The sequence below is a fragment of the Silurus aristotelis genome, assembly GCF_946808225.1.
Source record: "Silurus aristotelis genome assembly, chromosome: 9".
NCBI lineage: Eukaryota > Metazoa > Chordata > Actinopteri > Siluriformes > Siluridae > Silurus > Silurus aristotelis.
Window position 1 is genome coordinate 14880698 of NC_139582.1, and position 27335 is coordinate 14908032.

The 27335-nt window shown below is 38.7% G+C and overlaps 1 protein-coding gene across 1 annotated transcript in view; it reads left to right on the forward strand.

Moving 5' to 3' along the window:
- otog (otogelin) overlaps positions 1 to 27335 on the forward strand; it is a gene marked incomplete at its 5' end in the record, with an annotated part of 87626 nt that overhangs the window by 1938 nt on the left and 58353 nt on the right. Inside the window, 15 exons of the mRNA XM_083551221.1 lie at positions 37 to 158; positions 4290 to 4498; positions 7536 to 7663; positions 7741 to 7847; positions 8456 to 8565; positions 8774 to 8899; positions 11901 to 12009; positions 12162 to 12208; positions 14543 to 14688; positions 16062 to 16194; positions 16368 to 16545; positions 16784 to 16908; positions 17367 to 17579; positions 17674 to 17839; positions 25484 to 25558. Coding sequence (XP_083407347.1) covers positions 37 to 158; positions 4290 to 4498; positions 7536 to 7663; positions 7741 to 7847; positions 8456 to 8565; positions 8774 to 8899; positions 11901 to 12009; positions 12162 to 12208; positions 14543 to 14688; positions 16062 to 16194; positions 16368 to 16545; positions 16784 to 16908; positions 17367 to 17579; positions 17674 to 17839; positions 25484 to 25558 — 1994 coding nt within the window. The remainder of the gene's footprint in view (positions 1 to 36; positions 159 to 4289; positions 4499 to 7535; positions 7664 to 7740; positions 7848 to 8455; positions 8566 to 8773; positions 8900 to 11900; positions 12010 to 12161; positions 12209 to 14542; positions 14689 to 16061; positions 16195 to 16367; positions 16546 to 16783; positions 16909 to 17366; positions 17580 to 17673; positions 17840 to 25483; positions 25559 to 27335) is intronic.

Sequence of the window (27335 nt, forward strand, 5' to 3'; positions counted from 1 at the left end):
TATTTTGTTTATACTTTTTAATGCTGTCTTTTGCAGGTCCATAACGATCCAGAATGCAATTCTAATCCATACTCCTGCAGGCGATCAGTAAGCCTATTCTTGCCATGGGAAGGTGAGATTAGGTTACAAGGATTTAATGTCACATTCAAAGGCCAAAGGTAAGAAAAATTTAGAATTTATATATATATATATATATATATATATATATATATATATATATATATATATATATATATATATACACACAGTGTTGTGCTCATTACTAAAAAATCGTAACTAGTTACAGTTACTCGTTACTTCATTCAAAAAGTAACTGTTACTTTGTTGATTACTTACACCAAAAAGTAATGCGTTACTGTTAAAAGTAACTTTTTAGTTACTTTTTCAAAGAACCTTCTTTAATGTTCCTATTAATGCCCTTTTATGTGTTATGATCTATACAAACACAAAACTGACTTAAACACAAAGTAATTTTTAAACACTATTTTATTTAAGTCAGAGCAGCACAAACTGAATATATCACAAGGATTTCTGAAATGAATAACAAAACAAGCTGAATAATATTCACAATCAAAAACTAAAGTGGATCTGCTGTTGTGTTGAGCTCTTAAAAATGTTCCTTTCACAGCTGCAGTATAAAAACTATCAACAATGTAGAACAGAACACCGGGTTAGCTTCTAGCTACTAGCTCCTCAGGCATGGAGGTCCTGGAGCAGCTTCAACAGATTGGAGTTGCTGTTTATCACAGTAGATACGACCTTCGAACCAGACAGACACAGCTTACATTTGACATTTGAACGTTTTTGTCTTTATACTTAACTAAAGTGAAATAATGAGCATATTTCCACTTTGAGAAACTCGTCTTGCTCTCGCCTCAACTCGCCATTACTGCCGCACAGACCTGAATAAACGGAGACACGCCCACAGTGCGTCTTCTTCGTGTTTACAGTGGTTTATCCACCAATCCTACAGTGCGTCTTCTTCCTGTTTACAGTGGTTTATCCACCAATCCTACAATGCGACGCTGCTGTAAGCAAGTTAGGCTGTAGTCTACACTTCAGCTGGAATTAATTAATTTAAAAAAGTTACAGTATTAGTTACTGTCAAAAGTAACGCGTTACCGGTAAAGCAATACTAGTACAGATTTACTGTCCTCTAAAAAAACAACTCAACATACAGACATTATTGTAAAAATGGCTGTACAAAAGTGAGTACACCCGAAGTGAACATGTCAAAACTGTGTCCAAAGTGCCAATATTTAATCAATATATTGAGGATGCCCACAGGTGTTCAATAGGGTTCAGGTCTGGAGACATACTTGGCCACTCCATCATCTTTACCTTCAGCTTTCTCAGCAAGGCAGTTGTCATCTTGGCGGTGTGTTTTGGGTCATTAGTATGTTAGAAAACTGCCATTCGGCCCAGTTTCTGAAGGGAGGGCATCATGTTCCTTTCAGGAAGTCGAGCTGCATCAGAACGCTCTGGAAACGTCACTGCATTGTCCATGTGCTCTGAGTAATGAGTCTAATAAGTCAAAATTGAAGACAGGCTGTCACCGGTGGAGTGTATACGACCAGCGAGTATATGCGCACCTGGAGAAAAGCCGACTTCAGCTTATGTTTGTTCATGAAGAGCTCTGTGTGAAAATGTAGTGTTTGTGTGTCTGTTTTGTCAAAAGAATGAAGGCATTCAAGAAAACCAAGCACACGTTTTAGCCGTGTGCTTCTCCCTGTCCTCATTTTATTACGGGAAGGGATACACACAGCCTGTGTGTGTGTGGCTCCCGGCGGGTGCTCTTCTTCCTCCTCTGGTTGGTCTGGCTCCCGTTCGGCTTCGAAGGCACGACTCTTAGCGATGTCTTCCCCATCATGAGAGCGCACAGCTCCGCCTCGCTTCCTCTTCCCTAAAACCCCCGAACATTACCCACAAAGCCCCTGTGCACTACCTTGGCGTTGGGGGGTACGCCTCAGCAGGTCAGGCTGCTGGATGTCTGCACACCATGTCAGTACTGCAGAGTGTCCTAGAGTTCCTGGTTGGGACCTGGCTGTCCTGTTGGAGGTTCTGTCCGAGCCCCCCATTCAAGCCTTTGGCCGAGACTTTGTGGAGGCACTTGTCTATCAAGACCGCTTTCTTGCTGGCCACCTGCTCTCAGAGGATAGTAGGTGATTTGCAGGCCCTCTCTGTGGCTCCCTCTTTCCTGGAGTTTAATCCAGGCATGACCAGTGCCTTCCTGGTGCCCCAAGGTGGCCTCAGTTGTCCCATAACCTGTCAGGCTCCAGGCATTCAACCCTCCTCCATTCCTGACCCCAGACCAGGAGAGACTGGACTCCAAGTGCTGAACTGTTATGTCCACAGGACGAGTCCCTGGAGAAAGTCAGAACAACTGTTCATCTGCTACGGCCCTCCTCAATTTGGGGTCAGAGCTTACTCGACCCAGAGTGTGGCAGCCTCTAAGGCTTGGTCCCTCCAAGACCTCTGTAATGCTGCGGGGTGGTCCACCTCGCTCACCTTTGCCAGGTTTTACAATCTTGATCCCTTAGCCACTCCTGGCACCTCTGTCCTTTGACTCAGTTGTGCCCATTCACACTACACTGGTCGACGTGGTGGTATTGGACTCTCGTTCCCAAAGCGATCCGACGCAACTCAAGTTCCTGAAAGGGAATGTCTTCAGGTTACGTATATAACCCTATTTCCCTGAGGGAACGAGATGCTGCATCTCTAGCCACACCTCCAGCGCTTCCTTCACAGTTACAGAAGCTTTATACTCCCTAGTCATGACGTCACCCCGCTGGTGACAACCTGTCTTTAATTTTGACTTATTAGACTCATTACTCAGAGCATGGACAACGCAGTCGCGTTCCCAAAGCATTCCGATGCAGTGTGTTATTCCCTCAGGGAACTAGGGTTACATACGTAACCTAAAGACTTTTCCCTCAATGACAGAAGAGGGTGACAGGAAGAGAAGGATATGGATTATTAAGTGTCCTTATTGTTGTATGAAAGTTAATGCCACTGTGCAGTTTGAACTCCGGCAAGACTCGCTATGGCAGCATAACTAAAAGGGAGAACCAGAAGGTAATACAGACATGAGGGATCTCTGGGATAAGAGACGACCCACCACACCACCGTCAACAAACCTGAGCGAACGTGTGAATGTGAGGGGCAACAGCATACAAATATCCCAGTTCACCAAACACTCTATATCCATGTTCCCTCCAGATCTGAGCCTTTGCCTAAGAAAAAAAATCTACTGATCAAAGGTTTGATTAAATAAATGTGTTTTCAACCTCAACTTGAACACTGAGACTGTGTCTGAGTCCCGAACACTGGTTGGAAGGCTGTTCCATAACTGTGGGGCTTTTTTAAGAGAAAGATCTGCCCCCTGCTGTAGTCTTCATTATTTTAGGAACCAACAGATAGCCTGCACCTTTTGATCTAAGTAGGCATGGAGGATCATACTGGTATAGAAGTTCACTCAGATACTGCGGTGCGAGACCGTTACGTGCTTTATATGTCAGTAGTAGTATTTTATAATCAATGTGAGATTTGATTGGGAGCCAGTGTAGACTGATTAAAACAGGGGTGATGTGGTCATATTTCCTAGATCTAGTGAGGACTCTTGCTGCTGCATTCTGAACTAATTGAAGCTTATTTATGCACTTATTTGCACATCCAGACAGTAAAGCGTTAAAGTAGTCTAATTTAGAAGTAACAAAAGCATGAACTAGTTTTTCTGCATCCTGTAACGACATCATATTTCTAATTTTAGCAATATTTCTAAGGTGAAAGAAGGCGATCCTGGTAAAATTATTCATATTCATATTCATATTATTATATTTATCATTATATAATGTCATATTGATGTGTATTTGTATATGCACAATTCCAGTATTGTGTATATATGGTTTAATATTGGGTTACTGAATCAAATACTTCACAATGCAGTATCAATATCCAAGGTTGTTTTGCTCTTAAGTAAATTTAGCTTTTAACTGAAAAACTAGAAAGTCTATATATATATATATATATATATATATATATATATATATATATATATATATATATATATAAATATACAGTGACAGAGTATTGTTCTGGCTTTAATTACTACACTTTGGACATTGTAATTAACACTGACATACTAAAGCTGAATGTTTAGCGTGTCATTTATCTGTGTGTTTAAGGTATTTCAGAGAAGCAAATACACAAGAATGTACAGTATGTAAGATCACCAGAATTAAATTCACTGGTTCATATAATTCTAACAATATACATTTTTACTCCTCTAGTATTCAGCTCCCTTATAACATTCATGATATTGAGCTGGAGAGGATCTCTGACTACATCCTGGTATCACTCCGTGAAGTTTTCACCCTGGCATGGCATGGCCTTAACAGCTCCATCTATATTAAGATGAATCCAGAATTTGTAGGTCGCACTTGTGGACTATGTGGGAACTTCAATGCAGATGTTCATGATGACCTGAAAACCAGCTATGGTAAGGTATTTTTTTAATAGGTAATATTTTATGAATTAATATAAAGTGTCATCTTCAAACTGTCACATCAGATTTAGGTAGTGCTATCTGAATGGTTCATGTGTTTTAGGAATCTGAAATACATATCATTCACTCATGCTCACATTCAGGGTTGGGCAAAGATACATCAAAATGTATTTTAAAATAAAATACCAAATATCTTGACTTTAGGTGTATCAAAATAAACTACAAAATACATTTCTACTTTGAAAATACAAAAAAAATACTTTTACAAGGGAGCATGACATTTATTCACAAACCTTCTATTAGTTGGCCTATGTATTCTTTCCTTCACCACTACACTGACTTAGTTGATAAAGTAAACAATGTTTAATAGCAAAAGCTTTTCTCTGGCCGAGTCACGCAATAAATCTGACACATGCAATCAGTTAACAGATCAAATATTAACATACTTTCCCCTGTGATCTCCCAGATGAAGGTTAGTTTTAAAGTAATCAACACTAAACAGTTTGCAAATGACTCATAATTGTATCCTAATTTAGTTACTTGGTGTTTGGTAACAAAGGGCTACTTTACATCAGCAACATAAATTTAATGACAAACAAGTCATTCATAAGAAGACTACTGATTAATATTTAGATTTTTAATCATAAATATAGTAATAATGTGTCAGGCAGTCATTCATACAATGGTATGCAAAATAGAGATCTTACGAAACAGCTACTTCAATTCGGGTACAATATTCGGCAATCAAATATTTATTTATTAATCATTGAACGCATTGAACATTAGATCAATGAAATTGCCGAACGGGTTCAGGTGAACCAATGAAACTCTTTATATTAAATCGTTTGACGTTTGACCTGGCGCTCACTCGGACTGTCTACAGGAAATGCAAATTATTCGTCACGCTGAAAACAACCAGGCATGAAAAAAACGCACTTCACCTGTGTTCTGAGCTGCACGGCATCGGGAGAAAAGCTTCACAGATGGTGATTTTTAAACGCACGGCGATGCCAAAAGATAAACTCCCGAGATAAATTGTTGTGAAAGGAAGGAGGAAGACAGTGAACAATGACTTTCTTGGTAGGCTACTGTTTAGATACAAGCCATGTAACAGACACTGTCTTTTGCAAAAGCCTGTGTAAAGTTCATTAGTTTCAATGTAGGCACCTGCGGCTTATAGACAGGTGCGGCGTATTTATGTTCAAAATAAAAATCTTTGTACAATTCAGTGGGTGAGGCTTATATTTGGCTGCGCTTAATAGTCCGGAAATTATGGTATGTATACCAGTGGGTTACAGTTGGGGAAAAAGTATTTAGTCAGCCACCAATTGTGCAAGTACTCTTACTTAAAAAGATGAAAGAGGCCTGCAATTTTCATCATAGGTACACTTCAACTATGAGAGACAAAATGAGAAATAAAAATCCAGAAAATCACATTGTCTGATTTTTAAAGAATTAATTTGCAAATTATGGTGGAAAATAAGTATCTGGTCAATAACAAAAGTTCATCTAAATACTTTGTTATATACCCTTTGTTGGCAATGACAGAGATCAAACGTTTTCTGTAAGTCTCCACAAGGTTTTTACACACTGTTGCTGGTAGTTTGGCCCATTCCTCCATGCAGATCTCCACTAAAGCAATGATGTTTTGGGGCTGTCGCTGGGCAACACAGATTTTCAACTCCCTCCAAGGATTTTCTATGGGGTTAAGATCTGGAGACTGGCTAGGCCACTCCAGGACCTTGAAATGCTTCATATGAAGCCACTCCTTCGTTGCCCGGGCGGTGTGTTTGGGATCATTGTCATGCTGAAAGACCCAGCCACGTTTCATCTTAAATGCCCTTGCTGATGGAAGGAGGTTTTCACTCAAAATATCACGATACATGGCCTCATTCATTCTTTCCTTTACACGGATCAGTTGTCCTGGTCCCTTTGCAGAAAAACAGCCCCAAACCATGATGTTTCCACCCTCATGCTTCACAGTAGGTATGGTGTTCTGTGGATGCAACTCAGCATTTTTTCTCCTTCAAACACGACAAGTTGAGTTTTTACCAAGTAATTCTATTTTCGTTTCATCTGACCATATGACATTCTCCCAATCCTCTTCTGGCTCCTTAGCAAACTTCAGACGGGCCTGGACATGTACTGGCTTAAGCAGGGGGACACGTCTGGCACTGCAGGATTTGAGTCCCTGGCGGCATAGTGTGTTACTGATGGTACCCTTTGTAACTTTGGTCCCAGCTCTCTGCAGGTCATTTACTAGGTCCACCCGTGTGGTTCTGGGATTTTTGCTCACCGTTCTTGTGATCATTTTGACCCCCATGGGATGAGATCTTGCATGGAGCCCCAAATCGAGGGAGATTATCAGTGGCCTTGTATGTCTTCCCTTTTCTAATAATTGCTCCCACAGTTTATTTCTTCACACCAAACTGCTTACCTATTGCAGATTAAGTCTTGCCAGCCTGGTGCAGGTCTACAATTTTGTTTCTAGTGTCCTTTGACAGCTCTTTGGTCTTGGCCATAGTGTAGTTTGGAGTCTGACTGTTTGAGGTTGTGGACAGGTGCCTTTTATACTAATAATGAGTACAACAGGTGCCATTAATACAGGTAACAAGTGGAGGACAGAGGAGCCTCTTAAAGAAGAAGTTACAGGTCTGTGAGAGTGTACCTTGAAGTGTACCTTCAACTATAAAAATTACAGGCCTCTCTCATTTTTTTAAGTGGGAGAACTTGCACAATTGGTGGCTGACAAAATACTTTTTTGCCCCACTGTACTTTGTCTTCTATTGTTGCAAGAAGTAGAGGAAAATTCTGTTTGAAAATTGGACAAGAATTAGGTGATATTGTTTTGCCAATCATTATGTTTTTGCTGTTTAGTGAGAAATGTTGGTTTACTGTGCTTTTTTGCTTTTCTGAATTGAGTTCAGCTTGAACCAGTCTAATTTTCTGGTTTAGTGCAATAATAATAATGCCTTAGTTTTTATGCTGTAATTGGTTTTAAATATTAATAATTGTGATTTTGTTGGTCCAGGTATATTCACAGATAATCTTGCCATGTTTGGGAACAGTTGGATGGAGGAGGAGCCAGAGCTAACATGTCCGATGGTGCCTTCTCTCTATTCGTTTCCCTGTTCTGCACAACAACCCCATAATCTACTGGTACTGGATACACCTATATATGCGAACTATTACTGTATATAGTAAATGCACTTGTAATGAAGGACTTTTTAATGCAGGAAGTGGAGGAGATGTGTACATCTTTACTGAAAGAGCCATTTAAATCCTGCCATGAATTTGTCAGTCCATATTCATACATGGCCAGCTGCTCCAGTGACCTCTGCCTGTAAGTAGATCAGATCAATGACACTGATATTCACACTATAATAGAAAATACAAAAACAGACTTCCAGACTTTTTCTAAATACTCCACCTCTTTATAGCTTTTTCAACTATATGTTGAAAAAGCTATAAAAAGCTTTTTCATTACTATTTTAGCTACTATTCTTCTCGCCTGACCAAGATCTTGGTCAATTTGTATGATGTTCCAGCAACATTTATTTATTGTCTACAATTGTCTGCTGTTTTAAGTCATTTGTGCAACATGGAGCATGCTGAACAAGTATCCCTTATCTATGCCCATCCATGTTCAGTTTAATTAAGAGCAACTTAACTATGTGTAATACTCAGTAGTTGTGAAGACATGCTCACATACGTATACCCAGGAGAGTATCATCTGGCAAGGTAAAGGTGAACTCAGTTGATAATGCTAAAAAACATATGTCGTCAACTGTGGATCCCTTTGTTGGAGCCAGACATCCTATGCAGGCAGGGCCCACTAGCCCACAACTTGGCTTTTCTTCTGCTCTACAGCTTAGTATTGATCTATGCTAAAGATATTTGGTGCATAGACAGTATTAATTGAATTACCTTTTTTGTGATTCCATTGGTTAGGTCTGGTTTAAGTGGTGATATGGTTTGCCAAGTGTTCACTGAGTATTCCAGAGCATGTGCTCATGCTGGACACCCATTACACAACTGGAGAGCACATTTTCCTCAATGTGGTATGTAACACAAACAATACTTGCTGACTAATGTTGAGTGATAGATATTAACAATAAAATAACAATATTATGGTACTGAATCTTGTATTAAATAAATTATTCTTGTGACAGTATACATGTGTGTTTTGTTAAATGCATGGTGTTCTTTTTATTAATTATTTGAATCATTGAAATGTGAAATTATTAAGTTTCATTTTGGTTTGTGCAGGGATTCAATGTCCTGCAATGCTCATTCACAGAGAGTGTATCAAATGCTGTCCTGTGCACTGCAATACTGAGCACATCTGCATTGACAGTAAACTACAGTGTTTGGATGGCTGCTACTGTCCAAATGGTAAATAAGAAATTCTGCATTTTTATTATACTTATGATTCAAGATATAATCATGACTATATGAATTTCTTGACTTTAAAAAAGTTTTTTTTTTTTCTTTTTTTTTTTTTTTTTACATCTATTCAAAATGCATACATGCACTACCTCCACTAATTAGTAAATCGAATATTTTTGACATTGAGCTGAAGCCTGGTCATCCAGTTTTTGCTGCTCATCTTGTGATATGGCCTATATTTCTCAATAGTTTTGCCTTCAAAGTGTTTGTGAAACACTTGTTTTACAATGTTGCTGAATAATTTCCCTATTTTCACAGTTAAAAATGTCTTGCTTTTTTCAGTAGACAATTTATATTCTTATGTGAAACCCAGGGAAATGTTTAACCAATAAATATAATACTGTACATATGGGCAACAAGTAGAATCTGTCACCCAAAAATGGCTTTAATCCAATTTAAATGTTTAAAATGTCTCTAGGTTACTTATGTAGTAACCCCAGTTCCCTGAAGGAACAAGACACCGTGTCAACCGGCGGTATGACGTTACGAACAGGAAGCTATAAAATGTGTGTTGGGCGTTCCCAAAGTGCTGTTGATGCAGCACCTTGTTCCTTTAGGGATCTAGGGTTACATACGTAACCTAGAGATGTTCTCCTTCAGGAACTCAAGCATCATCAATGCTTTAAAAACAAGAGTCCCATCACACCACACTGACCAGTCTCTGCCTAGTGTGGATGGGCACAGCTAGACTGCAGGAAGGAGGAGCCAAGAGTGACTTTAAGGTCAAGGTTGTAAAACCTAACAAAGGGCTCAAAGGAGGGCTTAGACAGAGCCTCCAGCACAACGGCTGAGTCCCACAGAGCCTCAGCCTTTGGCTGTGGCCCAGGAAACGTGTCACCAATGCATGTCCAGGAGGAGACGGGCTCCATCTCTGTGAACTCTCTCCAGAACTCCCGGGAGCAGTGCGATGGGGGAAAGGTGTACAGGCACAGCTTCTGTCACGTCTGTACCATGGTATCCAACTGGATGAGTGAGGGAAAACCAGAGGGGACAGTGCAATGTCTCTTGAGTCGCAAACAGATTTACATGTGCTCTGTAAAACCTCCGCCATATATGCTCCACCACCTCAGGGTGGAGCCTCCATTCCCTGGGCCTCGGCCCTTGCCTCGAGAGGGCGTCAGCTCCCTGATTTGTACACAGGAGGATCTGCCATGCCAGCCTGACTAAGGGGCGAGATCACAGACCCCCCTGATGGTTGATTAAATTCAATTAAATTTATTTTTATTTGTATAGCGCTTTTAACAATGAACATTGTCTCAAAGCAGCTTTACACAGATAATGTGGTGATTGATATAAGAGCCCACCGATGTGTTGTCCGTACAGACCAATACATGGCTGTCCCTCAAGTCTGGGTAAATGTGCTTCAGCTCCAGAAGCATGGCCAGCATCTCCAGGCAGTTTTTGTGCCAAGTGAGATGGAGCCCACTCATGACCGCTCCCTACCCCATGTCATAGCATCAAGTGACGACATGGAGCTCCAAGGTCTTGAGACAGGAACACCGGTTCTTTCCACGAAAGGCTTGAAAGCTAACAGGGCCTCTAAGAGAACCTTACTGGTGCGGAGCGGGTTGCCCTTCTGGGAGAGCCCTCTGTCTGTTAGCCACCACTAGAGAAGTCTCATTTTTCACTCTATTGACTGCCTTGAGTATAAACTCGATACTCCTAAGTAAGTGGTTTTCTGTACTGGAGAAAGCACACTCTTCTTGGTGTTTAGCTCCTTCATGCAGGCGAGACTGACATCTTGATGCCAGACTGCCAGAAGCTCTGATCAAGCTAATGTCAACCAATCGTCGATATAGTTCAGAATGCGGATGCCCCAGAGTCTCAGCGGGGTCAGAGCTGCATTCATACACTTTGTGACGGTGCGGGGTGAGAGCACAAGGCCGAATGGAAGCAAACCTTAGGAACTTCCTGTAAACCGGAAGGATGGATATTTGGAGGGGTGGAGACGACCCGAAATGAATTGAGTAGCCCTTCTATACAGTGCACAGGACCCACTGAGACACGTCTGGCTTTTTAAGGTAGTCTCTCGAGACTGGTCTCTGGCCCACTCAGAGTGGCTGGAGCAATGCCCTGCAGCCATTGGGGCCAAACAGGCCAGAAGAGACAGATGCCTTTCTGTGGCTACTAAGGATGGCATGGACCGACCTACAGCCTTAGCCATTTCTTTTGGTGGCCCTGAAAGCTAGATCGGCTGCACAATGTGCCTCTTTAACCCCTCATCCATCTCCCGCAGCAGGTCAGCATGGTATTCCTGCAACACACCAATGGTGTGGAGACAACCAGCAGCCTGACCCCCGGCTATGTAAGCCTTGCACCCCAAAGCCGAAGTCTATTGCAAGGGCTTGGTGGGCAGAGCCAGACTGAACCAGTGTGGATTTATTCATTGATAGAGACATTTGTATGTCGCTCTGGATTAGGGAATTTGCTAAATGCTGAAAATGTACATGTATAAGAAAATCAAACCTAAAACCTGAAGTTCACCTGGGGTTCAGGGCTTGTTGTTCTTCAATCTTCCACTTCATGTCATTATGGAAAAAGTGTTAGAAAATGTAAAAATTCATAAATTAAGTGGGCCACAATTTTAGCAGTATTTGTGCTCTTCAAACAAATACTAAAACTGTTGCACTTGATTTGAGTTTGTTTATCTGTTTAGCTCCCTTAAAACCTGTAAATTGTTACACTGCAGTGTGAAGCTGTTTCACAAAAAACAAATACAGTATGCCACTATTAACACCTTGTACTGTAAAGCATGGGGTACACTGCTATCATTTAGGCTTGTGTTGTAGTACATAGAAGTACATGGGAAACTTGCAGTCATTAAAACATGATGAATCCCACGAATTGACTTGATTTGGAAACGCATTGTATAAATGGAAAACCACAGCAAAAAGTGTACATACATTTTTATTTATACGTGTCTATATATTTGTTTGTCTTTTGGCAGATCTAATCTATGAAAATGGCATCTGTGTGAAGCTGTCAGACTGTCCTTGTGAACACCGGGGAATGCTGTACCCTTCAGGACACACTATACAGGAGGAGTGCAACAACTGGTTATACACAACTTTGAATTTTAACTCTTTTTTTTTTTCTTTTTTTTCTTTTTTTTCCCTCCTTTTTTTTTGGGGGGGGGGGTATGGGCGGTGAATTGTAATGTATGTAACTAGCATTATTGCCATTGACTCTGTGTCTCTATCTCTTTTAGCACATGTGCTGGGGGTGTGTGGAACTGCACTGAGCAGAGTTGTCCAGGTTTATGCTCTATATGTCTTTAACACTACCCCTTTTTTTTATTAAATTCATCTCATTCAGTCTCTATTGATTTTACTTTTACTTTTACTCTTTATTTCACAATTTGAGACTATTGTCCTTTGGTCATGATTGTCAGTGGTATAGCATTGTGGTGATGTGGGAATTTTAGTTATTTTTTTTATGGTATGGTGGATTTAATTCGTGGAGGTAACCAGTGTAACTAGTTACAGTTACTAGTTACTTCATTAAAAAAAAATATCACAAGGATTTCTGAAATAAATAACAAAACAAGATGAATAATATATCAGAATCAAAAACGAAAAATGACTTCTGCATCATAAAAGCTGTTGTGTTGAGCCCTTAAAAATGTTCCTTTCACAGCTTAAGTATGAAAACTATCAACAATGTACAAAATAAAACCAGGTTAGCTTCTAGCTTCATCGAGGCATGTAGTTTCTGGAGGTGCTTCGAAAGATTGAAGTTGCTGCTAGTAGATACGACCTTCAAACCAGAAAGACACAGCTTATATTTGACTAAAAAGTTTTTGTCTTTATGCTCAACTAAAGTGAAATAATAAACATATTTCAACTTTGAGAAACTCGTCTTGCTCTCGCCTCGCCTCGCCATTAATGCCGCACATACTTGAATAAACAGAAACACACCCACAGTGTGTCTTCTTTGTGTTTACAGTGATTGGCATCCACCAATCCTATAAATGCGTCGCTGCTGTAAACAGGTTAGACTGAGGGCTACACTTCAGCCAAAATTAATTCATTTAAAAATAGTAACAGACACCGCACCATATGGTAATGGTAACGGAGTTACTTTATTAAAAAAGTAATGCATTACAGTATTAGTTACTGTCAAAGTACTAGTAACGTGTTATTGCCCAACACTGGAGGTAACATATCACAGAACAAACAGAATGGTTTAGCCACCTCAGACATCGCAAACTCTAACTGTTGTGGTGGGAAATATTATTAACCAATTTCAACATTCCTTTAAAAGATTTTAGACAGTGTAATTGGAGTAGCTAGGTCAAATTTAATGTCATTGTCAGAATACAAGTATAAAGACAAATACAGAGCTTTCTTGATGGGAGCTGTGCAAATAGTTAATAGTGTGGAAGAGAGGTGTATTCCTTTAGCTTGCCAAAAGCAATGCTTTTGATAAATTGTCCATAATGTTTGGCAGCTGTGTTCCAATAATATTTTGGGCAGTTTTCATTACCTGCTGTAGTGCAGTTGTTGTACAATGCTGTATTTCAGTTTGTTAGGATGCCTTCATTGCTACCTTAATATTCTGCAAGCTAGATCTGGCTTTTTAAACTAACATGCAATCCATTCCATTTTATTAGCTTCATACTGAGGTATCAGCAAGTAAAAGTTGACTAGATAAAGTTTTTTGTGTGCATTTAATGTTTATTTTATTTTAAGTCCACATTACAACCGTCTAATCATTTGAAAGTTTAAATATGACACTTGAATATCTCATTGTCATGTCCAAGATTTTTTCAATTCTGCTAATGGTTCAGTAAATATATTTACATTAACTCTTACAGCTATTTGAATAGTAATATACACGTCTCATATCCATATCTTGTATATTGTGCTGACATGGGATGAGTAGTGTGAGGAGTGCATTATATAAGCGGTCCTCAACCTTTTTTGCACCACGGACTGGTTTAATGTCAGACAATATTTTCACAGACCGACCTTTAAGGTGTGGCGGATAAATATAACAAAATAAAAAAATTCGACCGGCATGCAAACTGGTATTTTCTAAATACAATAATAAACGTGAATTCACTGTGTTGTTTTTAGTTAATTTTGCTCACTTGGGGGTTTTAATTAAGCGGGAATGTATTATGTGTTAGCGGCCGCAGCAGCCCCTTTAAGAAGGTAGCAAATGTAGGTAAGATATGTGACCAAGGCAAGCATCTTAACATGAATCAAGAGTGAGTCATAAACAGATGTGGCAGATAGTTTTCCAAAATAAAACATCGTTCAGAATCAGATAATAAATAAAACGGAACTAATGTAAGTTATGTATTCTTTCTGTGCGGCCCGGTACCAATTCACCCATGGACCAGTGCCAGTCTGCGGCCCAGGGGTTGGGGACCACTGCATTATATGATGTTCCTCTCAGTCACTTGCTTTCTTTAACAGAGTTACTATGTATTTCGTAAAAGATTTGTTTTATCTACATTATAAAATATTTTTAATATTAAGTTATTATTGAAAACAGGATAACTGGAAGATGTTTTTGCATTTCTTGGAGAGAGGTGGAAAGTAATGTGGCTACTAAATATTTTATGTGTGTTATATGTTGCAGGAGAGTGTTCGGTTACAGGAGACATGTATTTTCAGTCTTTTGATGGACGTGTTTACACCTTCCCAGCTACATGTCGTTATGTTTTAGCCAAAAGCAGAAACCCAGGCGGGTTTATTGTAACCATCCAGAATACACCATGTGGACCTGTAAGTGCCTTGACACTGTTAAATTAATAAATGTATAAAATGCTGTTAATTTCGCTTTAAGTAATGTACATATATCAAAGTCATCACAAATGTTTGTAAAGCATCCTGATGGTGTGAATTCCAGATATTAAAATCACTCCAAACTGTTAATTCTTTTTTAAACCCTTATTTCATGTATCAGTGAAGGATGATTTATTATTATTATTTTTTTACTGCAGATAAGAACTGCTCTTTTACTGTACTGAATGTGAGGATTACTCAAACTCAAAACATGTTCTGCAAAGAAGCAGTCAATGTGTTGTCATATACAAACAAAGCCAGAGAAGAGAAGCTTCCAGTAAACTGGGGCAAAATTATGAATATGTAGAATTCTATTTATGTTCTATTTTTTATTTACACAGAGTCCTCCTGTGTTAACAGTCATATTCTTGGATTTGTTGTCATTTAAAGAGAAATTGTTGTTTTGAATCCTTGCCACCTCCCTGTTATATATCATCAACCCCAATGATCACTACAATGTTTAAAGTATTTTATTTGTATATCACTTTTAACCATCAACATCCTCTGATTGTGCTGATAAGAATAGCAATAACATTATTATAAAAAATAAAATGACTTCACAGCTATACTGATTACCTTTAAATGACTTTTAAAATCATAATAAGGAAGATAAGCTTGACTATTGTCTTGTAAAAAAAACAACCCGTGATTTCCTGCCCAATATTTTTATAGGCTCTTTCATAGCTCTTTGTTGAAGATTAGGCAGTAAACAGTTTGAAATGCAGTGTTGACGGGGCTGACGACAGTATAACTCACTGTGCATGGAGCATCTTGGTATACAAGGTCCATCTCTCTCTCTCTGGAATCTCTCTCTGAAATTCATTATGCTTATCTCTGACAACTGTGCCAACTTTTCAAAGAACTTGTAGTGGAGGGAAAGCGAGAGGAACAGAGAGAGAAGCATTTCACTAAACTGCTTGCTGAGAGATCTGTTGCAGACTACTCCTTTGGTAGTGTCTGTTGCCTCATGAATGAAGCAATTCACCCTCAGAGTGGGTCATCTCCATGTAAACAGCATACACAACTTTAAATTTCCTCACAATCTGTGGTGATCTCTTATGAATAAATGCCCAGTTTCTGAGCTGCATAGTTACTGAATTACTGAGGCTTTTGATATTTTACCTGTTTAGCTATTCTTTGTTAGTAAATATAATGCCTATATATATATATATATATATATATATATATATATATATATATATATATATATATATATATATATATATATATATATATATATATATATAGTGTGTGTGTGTGTGTGTGTGTGTGTGTGTGTGTGTGTGTGTGTGTGTGTGTGTTGTGTACTTCAGAATCTGGATGGGACTTGTATTCAGTCAGTGAGCCTGCTCCTAAATGAGGACCCTCGCACTGAGGTCATGCTCAGCCACAGTGGGGAGGTGTACATGGCAAGCCAGATCCGTATTACTTTGCCATATTTTGATGGTAACACATTGTTGTTTCTATTACAGACAATAATAATAAAAAATATATAATTATAATATATAATTAATAATAAACAAATAAACAAATAAATATCTGATTATCATTCCTCAACAAGTGCTAAACTTGTGCATTGTGTTAAACTTGAATGGGTGCATTTTTATCTTTTTACATAGAGATGTTTCAGATCCAGGAGCTGTCATCCATGTTTGTTCAGGTAAAGTCAGCACAGGGATTACGACTACAGTACAACTGGAAAGAGTTCCGACTGTACTTGCAGCTTGGAGAACTCTGGAGGGATGACACAGTGGGATTATGTGGTACCTTTAATGGCAACATACAGGATGACTTTCTGTGAGTATATTACACATATCTCTATCATCAAATTCCACTTCATTTTTAAATTCCAAATTTGCTTGCCACATTTGAACCCTTTTTAGCATTTTTTCACCTTAAATTGTTGACAGGTAGATTCTGCACTTGGTAAAATGACCTAAATTCCCTATTTGAAGACTACTGTGGAACTTATGGTTTCTAGCTATGTTTTGTGTTTGTGTTTTATTTGTCTACTGTATGCATGCCTGCATTTTAGTGCGCCATCAGGTATGATCGAAAGCTCTCCAAACTTGTTTGGGAATGCTTGGCGCTTGTCATCAGCCTGCATGCCACGGCCAACTTTGCCCCAGCTGAATCCATGTGATACTCATCAGCAAGCTGGTAAAATACACATTTAGAGAAATGATAATCTAGGTGTTTTTTAATTTATGGTTGATAATGGGCCTTGCTATCTGTTTCAAACTGATCGATTCCTGGCATAGTCATAACTAGCTCACGCTTTTTTCATAAGTAAATGAGTAAATAGTTTGAGCATTGTTAGCGCAGAGATTTTCTCTGCTAGGTGTAGGCACACACAATGTTGACAGCTTGCTTTTGCAAAGTTGTTAAGTTTATATATTTACATCTGGTGTAAACTTATTTTTAACCTGGTGTACATTTTATTTTTAAATCATATTGCCCTATAAAAGATTAAGATATCAAAAATGTACTTGGAAGACAGGAATGGATTAAATAAACATTTTAAGGCATGGCCCACAGCCTAATTTGTGGTTCATATATGGTTCTTATTCATATGTATGGTTCATATGTGCCTGCAAACATATTCTGTTTGGATTTAGCATCCTATGCCATCGAGAAGTGTGACATATTGATGCAGAAGGTATTTGCTGTGTGTCATGAGTATGTGAGTCCCATGGCCTTCCAGCTGCAGTGCCATGCAGATGTATGCAGATGTGGAACCCCATGTCTCTGTTCTGCTCTTGCCCATTACACACGCACCTGTAGGAAATACAATATCATTATTGAGTTCCGCACACACGTGCCTGAATGTGGTAAGTATATGTAAAGTATATGTAAATGGCTTTTTTTAGCTCCTAAACTTCTTGACCTTGCAGTCCCATTCTGAAACCTGTGTGTGTTGTGCAGCTGTTGCATGCCCACCAACAATGGAATACGCTGTGTGTGTATCATCTTGTGAACGGCACTGCCTCTTTCTGTCACTCCCACAGTTTTGTGGAGATGAGTGTGAGGAGGGTTGTGTGTGTCCTCAAGGAACGTACTACAGCATGCAAACACACACCTGTGTTAAAAGGTACAGTGACCTACACCCAGCACTATATGTCATAACCAAAATCCCGATGTAGTCTAATCTGTGTGTCACAGTGAATTGGCACTCTTATATCACAGTGCTCATGCTGAAAGTATACTACCGCCATACACAGTCATAAATGTGTGTGTGTGTGTGTGTGTGTGTGTGTGTGTGTGTGTGTGTGTGTGTGTGTGTGTGTGTGTGTGTAGGTGTGTGTGTGTGTGTGTGTGTGTGTGTGTGTGTGTGTGTGTGTGTGTGTGTGTGTGAATAGGAGATCTGGGAGAGGATTTCATTTTAGAAGTGCTTAGCATTTTTTCCCCATTTTTATTGGGGGTTTAAAATACATTTAATAAAATACACAAATCTATACATGGGATAACTTTTTTCTATGTCCAAACAACTGGTGTGGATGTTCAATTCATTTCATTACATTTTTATTCGTTTTTTATTTAGTTTTGTCTCAAAGCAGCTTTACACAGATAACATGGTAATAAAGAATGAATAAGAATATTCTTTATAACTGTAAGTTTGTCCATAATGAGCAAGCTGGCGGTGACTGTTGCAAGGAAAATCTCCCTGAGATTGCAAAAGAAAAAAAATCTTGAGATTAACCAGATTCAAAAGGTAAACTATCCTCATCTGGATTGCACTAAATGTCCATTTATTACAGCTAAATGATGTTGAGGTGTCTCCTTTGAAAATGTTGATGGAGAAGTATAGAGAAGATCAGAAGGAGTTGCATTGTGTGTTTGTGGATTTAGAGAAAGTGTACGACTGTGTCAGAGAAGTATGTGAGGGTGGTGCAGGACAAGTGTGAGGACAGTATGACAGCAGTGAAGTGTGCAGTAGGAACGACAGCCTGGTTCAAGGTGGGGGCTTAACTGCATCAAGGATCGGCTCTGAGCCCTTTCCTGTTTGCATTGGTGATGGACAGGTTGATGCAGGAGTCTCCATGGACTATGTTGTTTACAGATGATATTGTGATTTGTGGTGAGAGTAGAGTGTAGAGGTGTAGGTACGAGCTGGAGAGAAGGGGAATAAAACTCAGTAGGAGTAAGACAGAGAATGCTGAGGATGGAGCCACCAGGAAGGAGGAAAAAAGGAATGTGTTGAGGGAAGACATGTCAAGTCAAGTCAAGTCAAGTTTATTTGTATAGCGCTTTTCACAACAGACATTGTCTCAAAGCAGCTTTACAGAAAACAACAGTGAAGGTGAATGGTGTGCGTTTGTCCCTGATGAGCAAGCCGTGGCGACAGTGGCAAGGAAAAACTCCCTTAGATGATATGAGGAAGAAACCTTGAGAGGAACCAGACTCAAAGGGGAACCCATCCTCATATGGGTGACATCAAGAGTTTGGTCATAAATCTTTCAACAATACAGAACAATTTGTGATCATCATAGATCCAGCATCAGCTTCTCCATGCCAGGGCCTTTAAACACTCGGCATCTACTTCTCCATGATCATCCATAGGTCCATAATCTTCACGAGGTGGGACGTGACTGGAGCTGGCCAAACCTCAGGATGCCTCGGGATGGGGAGAGAAAGAGAAGCAGTGGAGAGGAATTAGCGTAGCTGCTGTTCATGATATTAACAGCACAAGTTGATAATGTGCATGTAATCATATATTCTGGAGCACAAGGTTGTGATGTGATGTGTGTGATGTGTGTTATGTGTAGGCTTTGCTAAAAAGATATGTTTTTAATCTACACTTAAACTGGGAGAGTGTATCTGAACCCCGAACACTGTCAGGAATACTATTCCAGAGTTTAGGAGCTAAATGTGAAAATGCTCTACCTCCTTTAGTGGACTTTGCTATTCTAGGAACTACTAGAAGCCCAGAGTTTTGAGATCTCAGGGAGCGTGACGGATTGTAGCGTGTTAAAAGACTGGATAGATACATGGGAGCCAAACCATTTAGTGCTTTATAAGTGAGTAGCAGTAGTTTGTAGTCTATTCGAAACTTAATAGGAAGCCAATGTAGGGACGATAAGATTGGGGTTATATGATCGTATTTTCTTGACCGAGTAAGAACTCTTGCTGCGGCATTCTGAACTAACTGAAGCTTGTTTATTAATGATGCAGGACATCCACCTAGTAATGCATTACAGTAGTCTATTCTAGAGGTCATAAACGCATGGACGAGCTTCTCTGCATCAGATATAGATAACATATTTCTTAGCTTAGAAATATTTCTAAGGTGAAAGAAGGCTGTTTTTGTAACTTGATTGATGTGATTTTTAAAAGATAAGTTGCTGTATAAAATAACTCCCAGGTCTTTTACCGTTGAACTAGTAGTTACAGAACAACCGTCTAAATGCAGGCTGAGATGCTGGAGCTTCTGTGTACTATTTTTTGGGCCGATGAGCAAAATCTCCGTTTTATCAGAATTTAATAGCAGAAAGTTATGGGTCATCCAATCTCTTATTTCTTCAACACACTCAGTTATGCGAGCTAATTGAGCTGTATCGCCTGGTTTGGATGAAATATATAGCTGGGTATCATCAGCATAACAATGGAAGCTAATTCTATGCCTTCTAATAATATTTCCTAATGGAAGCATGTATATTGTAAAAAGCAGGGGTCCTAGAACTGACCCTTGTGGCACGCCATAATTTACTAGCATTATCCTGGATAGCTCTCCATTTAAATCTACGAAATGGTAACGATTGGACAGGTAGGATTTAAACCAGCTTAATGCCTGTCCCTGAATACCGATGTAATTCTGTAAGCGATCGAGGAGAAGATCATGATCTATAGTGTCGAACGCAGCACTAAGATCTAGTAAAACTAATAGGGAGATGTAGCCTTGGTCTGAAGCTAAAAACAGGTCGTTAGTGATTTTAACTAGAGCAGTTTCTGTGCTATGATGGGGCCTAAAACCTGACTGAAACTCTTCAAAGATATTGTTCTCCTGCAAGTGGTTACATAACTGGGCAGCGACAATCTTTTCTAAAATCTTAGACATAAATGGGAGATTTGAAATTGGTCTGTAATTCGATAGCGTGCTTGGATCCAGATTAGGTTTTTTAATGAGGGGCTTAATAACTGCTAACTTGAGGGATTTAGGGACATGACCTAACGATAGTGAGGAGTTAATAATATTGAGAAGAGGCTCACCAGCTGTATATAACACTTCCTTCAGTAGTTTAGTGGGAATTGGATCTAACTGACATGTTGTTGATTTAGCTTTCATAATAGCATCATACAGCTCTTCCTGTCCTATACATGTAAAACAGTGTAGTTGTGGGGTTGTAAGTACGATTGTGTCGGGAGATGCTGTCAGAGGTTGAACTGCCACAATTGTTTTTCTAATGTTATCTATTTTTTCAGTGAAGAAATTCATAAAGTCTTCACTACTAAACTGTGATGGAACACATTTTTCAGATCCCTGATTTGTTGTTAATTTAGCGACTGTACTGAAAAGGAACCTGGGGTTGTTTTTGTTATTTTCTGTGAGTTTGCTCAGGTGTTTAGCTCTAGCAGCGTTTAGCGCCTGTCTGTAGCTAAGCATACTGTCTTTATACGCAATTCTAAATACCTCCAATTTAGTTTTCCTCCATTTTCTCTCCAGATTACGTGTTGTTCTCTTTAGGGCATGCGTATGACTATTATACCAAGGTGCAGGTGCTTGTTCTCGAACCTTTTTTAACCGGATGGGGGCAACAGTGTCTAAAGTGCTAGTGAGGATAAGGTCTATGTTGTTCGCCATCTCATCAAGATGATCAGCAGTTATGGGTTTAATGTGAAACTGAGATAAATCAGGCAGGTTATTTATGAATCTGTCCTTAGTGGTTGGAATAATAGTCCTACCAAGTCGATACCGTGGTGAAACACGGTTAATCTGCTCTACCGGTAGTGTGTACAGTAGGAGATAATGGTCTGTGATGTCATCACTCTGGGGTAAAATATCTATATCAGTGACGTCTGCTCCGTGGGATATTATTAGGTCTAGTGTGTGGTTAAAACGGTGGGTTGGTCTGGTGACGTTTTGTTTAACTCCAAAAGAGTTTAGTAAATCGACAAACGATAATCCTAGGGCATCGTTTGCATCATCTACATGAATATTAAAATCTCCTACAAGCAGCACTTTATCAAAGCTGATCAAGAGGTCTGAGAGAAAACAAGCAAACTCATGAAGAAAATCAGCGTAGGGCCGGTATATGCAGGTATTTAGTTCGAAAAAGGCAGATGTAGAGGACAGGGTAGTGTGAAGACTACCCTAAAGAAATGGTCCGCTGTGGAGAGCCCTAACAGGAGCAGCCGCAAGAAAAAACGATGTAGAGGTGTGCAGTTATGGTGATCAAATGTAACTTGTAGTCCTGAGTCAGTGTAGCAGACTGTTGACATTAAGTACAGTCCAAATCCATCCTAAAAGCTTCTGTGTTGCTCCGTAATTTTATGGATCCAAAACCATCCTCAGCTGCACAGAGTCCAATTGAAGAGAGCACCATCCAGCAGCAGACCGGGATGAAGTGGTCAGATCTAAGGAGAGGAGAGGAGAGGAGAGGAGCAGGAACACTGGTTTTCGCTACCTCTGGAGCATGTTTTATGAGAGCGAGAGCGAGAGAGAGAGAGAGAGAGAGAGAGAGAGAGAGAGAGAGAGAGAGAGAGAGAGAGAGAGAGAGATATGGATTATTAAGTATTCTTATTGTTGTATAAAAGTTGAGTACACTGTGTAGTTGGGGACTCTCTGCTATGGCAGCATAACTATAAGGGAGAGCCAGAAGGTAACACAGACATGAAGGATCTCTGGAATAAGAGACAACACACCACACCACCGTCAACAAACCTGAGTAAATGTGTGAGAGTGAGGGAACGACAGCATACAAATATTCCAGTTCACTGAACACTCTATATACATGTTCCCTCCAGATCTGCTCCTTTACCTAAAAAAAATCTACTGATAAAAGACTTCATTAAATAAATATGTTTACTAACAATAATATGGAATTACAATAATAACAATAATTGGAAGGTTGTTCGATAACTGTGGGGCTTTATAAGAGAAATATCTGCTTTATACATCAGTAGTAGTATTTTATAATCATTGCAATATTTAATTGGAAGCAGTGTAGACTGATTACAACTTGGGTGATGTGATGATATTTTCTAGATCTGGTAAGGACTCTTGCTGCTGCATTCTAGATTTTATGCACTTGCTCAAACACCCAGGCAGTAAAGCATTACAGTAGTCTAATCTAGATGTAACAAAAGCATGTACTAGTTTTTCTGCATCCTGTATTGACATTTTATTTGAGCAATTTTCTAATGTGGAAGAAGACTATCCTGCTAATTCCATGTTATTCACATGAGCCTCAAAGGAAAGACAAGAGTCAATAATCAAACCAAGGTCTTTGTCTGCTGTACACACTGAGACAAAAAGATCAGAGATGCTACGTAATCGGAAAGTTAACTTTCAGTTGCATGTGTTCTTAGTAAAAGTACTTCTCGTCTTATCCGAGTTGAGCAAAAGGAAGTTATTAAGCATCCACTATCTAATGCCCTTTACACTCCTCAACATTGTTAAACTGATCTCTCTCATCTGGCTTTGCTGAAACGTACAACTGTGTATTGTCAGCATAGCAATGCAAGCTAATATCATGTTTATATATAATTTCACACAGTGGCAGCATATATAAAGAGAGAAGCAGGGGGCTTAAAACAGATCCTTGCGGAATGTCAAACTTTACCTCAGGATGTGTGGAGGATTTACCATTTACATCAAGATTAATTGACGGATAACGATCAGTCAAATAATACCTTAGCAGAGAGAGAAAGCTGTTCCCTTTATTCCAACAACATTTTCTAGTCTAGCAAGAAGGATATTTTAATCTACAGTGTCAAAAGCTACACTAAGATCAAGCAACACAAGTAAGGAGCAACACAGTCCTGATCAGAGGCCAATAACAGGTCATTTACCACTTTAAATAGCGCTGTCTCTGTGATATGATGAGGCCCAAATCCTGACTGATATATTTTAAAAATGTTATTCCTAAGTAGATGTGAGCATAACTGCTGTGCTACAACCTTTTCTAAAATCTTGAAGATAAGGGGAAGTTTGATATTAGGTTTGATATAACCAAGCTCATATGTTGCAATCAGTGCTTTTTTTTTACTATAAAATATACAGTTTATTATGTCAATTATGCAGTGTCACCCAGATTTTATTCTAGTTCTTTTAAAGTTTGGAGTTTATTCTTTCCATCTTTGCCTCTGGTTTGCTCATTCAGGATGAATTTATAAATTTTATGTTTATATGCAGAATGTATATGTTATTCTTGTTCAAATGTCCATTGTAAAAAAGTGTTATTCTATGAATTGGATTTAACTGGGCTATTTGCTTCTCAGTCATTTATTATGGAAATGAAAATGTACCACATTGTATGGTATAGGTTTGATGTGACTGCTTTCAAAAGCAGATGGAGGATTCTGAAGTACAATCACAATTCCAAAAACAGCCAGGACACTGTGAAATGTAAATAAAACCAGAATGCAATTATATGCAAATTTCAAAAACATATTATATTTACAACAGAAAATGTTTAAACTAAGAAAATTTATAATTTGAATGTGACTTAAGGTAATTTTCTATTTTATAAAAAAAAGAAAAAGCAATAAAAGACTGGAACAGTAAGCATTAATGAAAAGAAACAGCTGAAGTAACATTTTGCAATTAACTAGGTTAACTGGCAACAGGTAATTTGGCAATTGGCAATATGGAGTATAAAAAGAGTATCTTAGAAAGGCAGAATAAAGATGGGCAGCGGATCACAAATCTGGAAAAAAAAAAACTGTCTACAAATTGTGGAACAATTTTAGAATAACTTTTTCTCAATATAAAATTATAAAGACACTGAATATCTCATCATTTACATTATATAATATCATCAAAAGTTTCTGAGACTCTGGAGAACTCTCTCCCCCAAGGGGCAAGAGCAAAAATTTATATTGAATACCTGTGATCTTCAGTCCTTTAGGCAGCACTGCATTAAAAACCAGATATGATTCTGTAATGGAAATTATTGCATGGGACCAGAAACACCATCATTCAACTGAAATGATGAAATGAAATCAGTCATCATTCAAATCATTCAGAAATCAATGCTTGTGAACACAGTTTCCATGTCATCCACAAATGCTGGTTAATTGTCTATCATTCCAAGAAGATATGTAAACATATGTTCATATGTGTACATGATCCAGAAATGCCCCCATCTTCTCTGAGCCAAAGCTCATTTATTATGGACCAATGCAAAGTGGAAAACTGTTCTGTGTACAGAAAGTCTTACACTTGAAATTCTTTTGGAAACCATGGACATCGCATCCTCCATACTTGGCGCTTTCTGTGTTCTACTGTAAATAAAATATGGGTTTATGTGAATGACAAATCATGGTGTTCTCATTAAATTTACATTAGATACATTTACATTAGAAACAAAGAAAGCATCTAAACTTGTTTGTAGGTTGTTAACGTTATCTGCTCAGATTCAGCCAAATGCTTGAAAACTTAATGGGGTGACTGGTTTGTCAATTTCCAAAAAATTACATATCTAACTATATATTCTAATTTAATTAATTAATTCTTATTAAACTATGTATTACTTGTATAATAACATTTTTAATGTAATTCACATGTGTTGTGTAGGAGTGAATGCCCATGCTCTTTCCAGGGAGCTGATTACTCTCCTGGAGATGGGATTCTGACATCATCTGATATGCAGTAAGAACTTTATATATATATATATATATATATATATATATATATATATATATATATATATATATATATATATATATATATTTTTTTTTTTTTTTTTTTTTTTTTTTTTTGTAAGGTTTTCTGCATAAATCTGTCATAAAATGAGATCTGATTTTCAAGTCGAGAGTATTGGCAAATATAATGTGCTGAAATAATAACACAAAAAAAAATTTAATCTTTCCTATCTTTAGTGAGATCAACCATAAAAACCTCAGTGTTACTGGAAAAAGTCTAAGAACCCTTTAGTTAATGACCTCAAAAAAGTTAACTGGAGTCAAGTGTTTTCATGCCTGGAGTCCTGTTTAAGAAAATTAGTTAGGAGGTGTGGACAAGTGCTATTTAGTGCAAATGACACTTTAGGATTGTGGCTACTTTACTAAGAAGTGGGCCACAAGAGCACAACGAAAACTCATCTATGAGGTAAAGAAACAACCCTAAGTGGCAGGCAAAGTTTGTAAGGTATCATTGGAACTGGCTAACATCTGTGTTCATGAGTCTATAGTAAGTAAAACATTAAACAAGCAGGTTTTCTATGGCAGGAAACCACTAAGGAAGCTTACTAAAAAGCACATTGCTGCACACCTGAAATTTGTGAAAGAGCACACTGAAACTTCACAGCGGTATTGCCAAAATGTTTTGTAAACTTATAAACTTAAGATTGAACTGGAAAAAAACACGCAGCACTACATCTGGCGTAAAAAGGGCACTGCATATCTTCATCAAAACATCATCATAACTGTAAAGTAGTATCATGATTTTTATCTGCTTTTCTGCATCGGGGCCTGGCCAACTTGCAGTCATTGAGGGTAAGATGAATTGCCAAGTGTATAAAGAATTCTTCTGGATAATGTTAGAATGTCTGTACATCAGCTGAAACTATGTAGAAGTTCCATGATGAAACAGGACAATGACCCAAAACACTGGAGCAAGTCCACAACAGAATGACTTGAAGAGAGCCATACACATGATATGTCCAAAGAATAGGACAGAGCTAAAGCAGTGCTGCAAGGAAGAATAGACTAACATTCCTCCTAAACAATGTGCAGGTCTGATCTGCAGCTACTGGTTGAGGTTATTGCTGCCAAGGGGGGATCGGGTTCACTTACTTTTTCCACTACTATATGGGATGTTGAATGAGTGTGTTCGAAAAAGACATGAAAGATTAGAATTTACTTTGCGTTATTATTTAGGCACATTATATTTATCAGTACTTTGTCCCCTGGTGGTCTAGTGGTTAAGATGCAGCGCTCTCACCGCTGCGACCCAGGTTCGCTCCCCGGTCAGGGAACCATCCCCAGCCACTCTCAGTGCCAGTCCCAAGCCCGGATAAATTGGGGAGGGTTGCGTTAGGAAGGGCATCCAGCGTAAAAAAAACATGTGCCAAATCAAACGTGCGGAGGATCCGCTGTGGCGACCCCTAACGGGAGAAGCCGAAAGAAAGTTTATATTTATCAGTACTTTGGATTTAGCTGCAGATCAGATTTGATAACAAATTAATGCAAAAAAAATAAAAAAAAATGTAATGAAATTGCAAAGAGTTCACATACTTTTTATTGCCACTGTATGCACAGTACCAGTAATAAGTTTGGAAACACCTGTGATTCTGATGAGAAAAATGCAATGAGCTGTTATTGAAGTGAAATGTAGCTATTTTTGTGTAATCTATATTATAAAACATATTCTAGGTTGTTAAACACATTTTTGTTTACTGGATAACTCCAGTGGACAATGTGGAAAA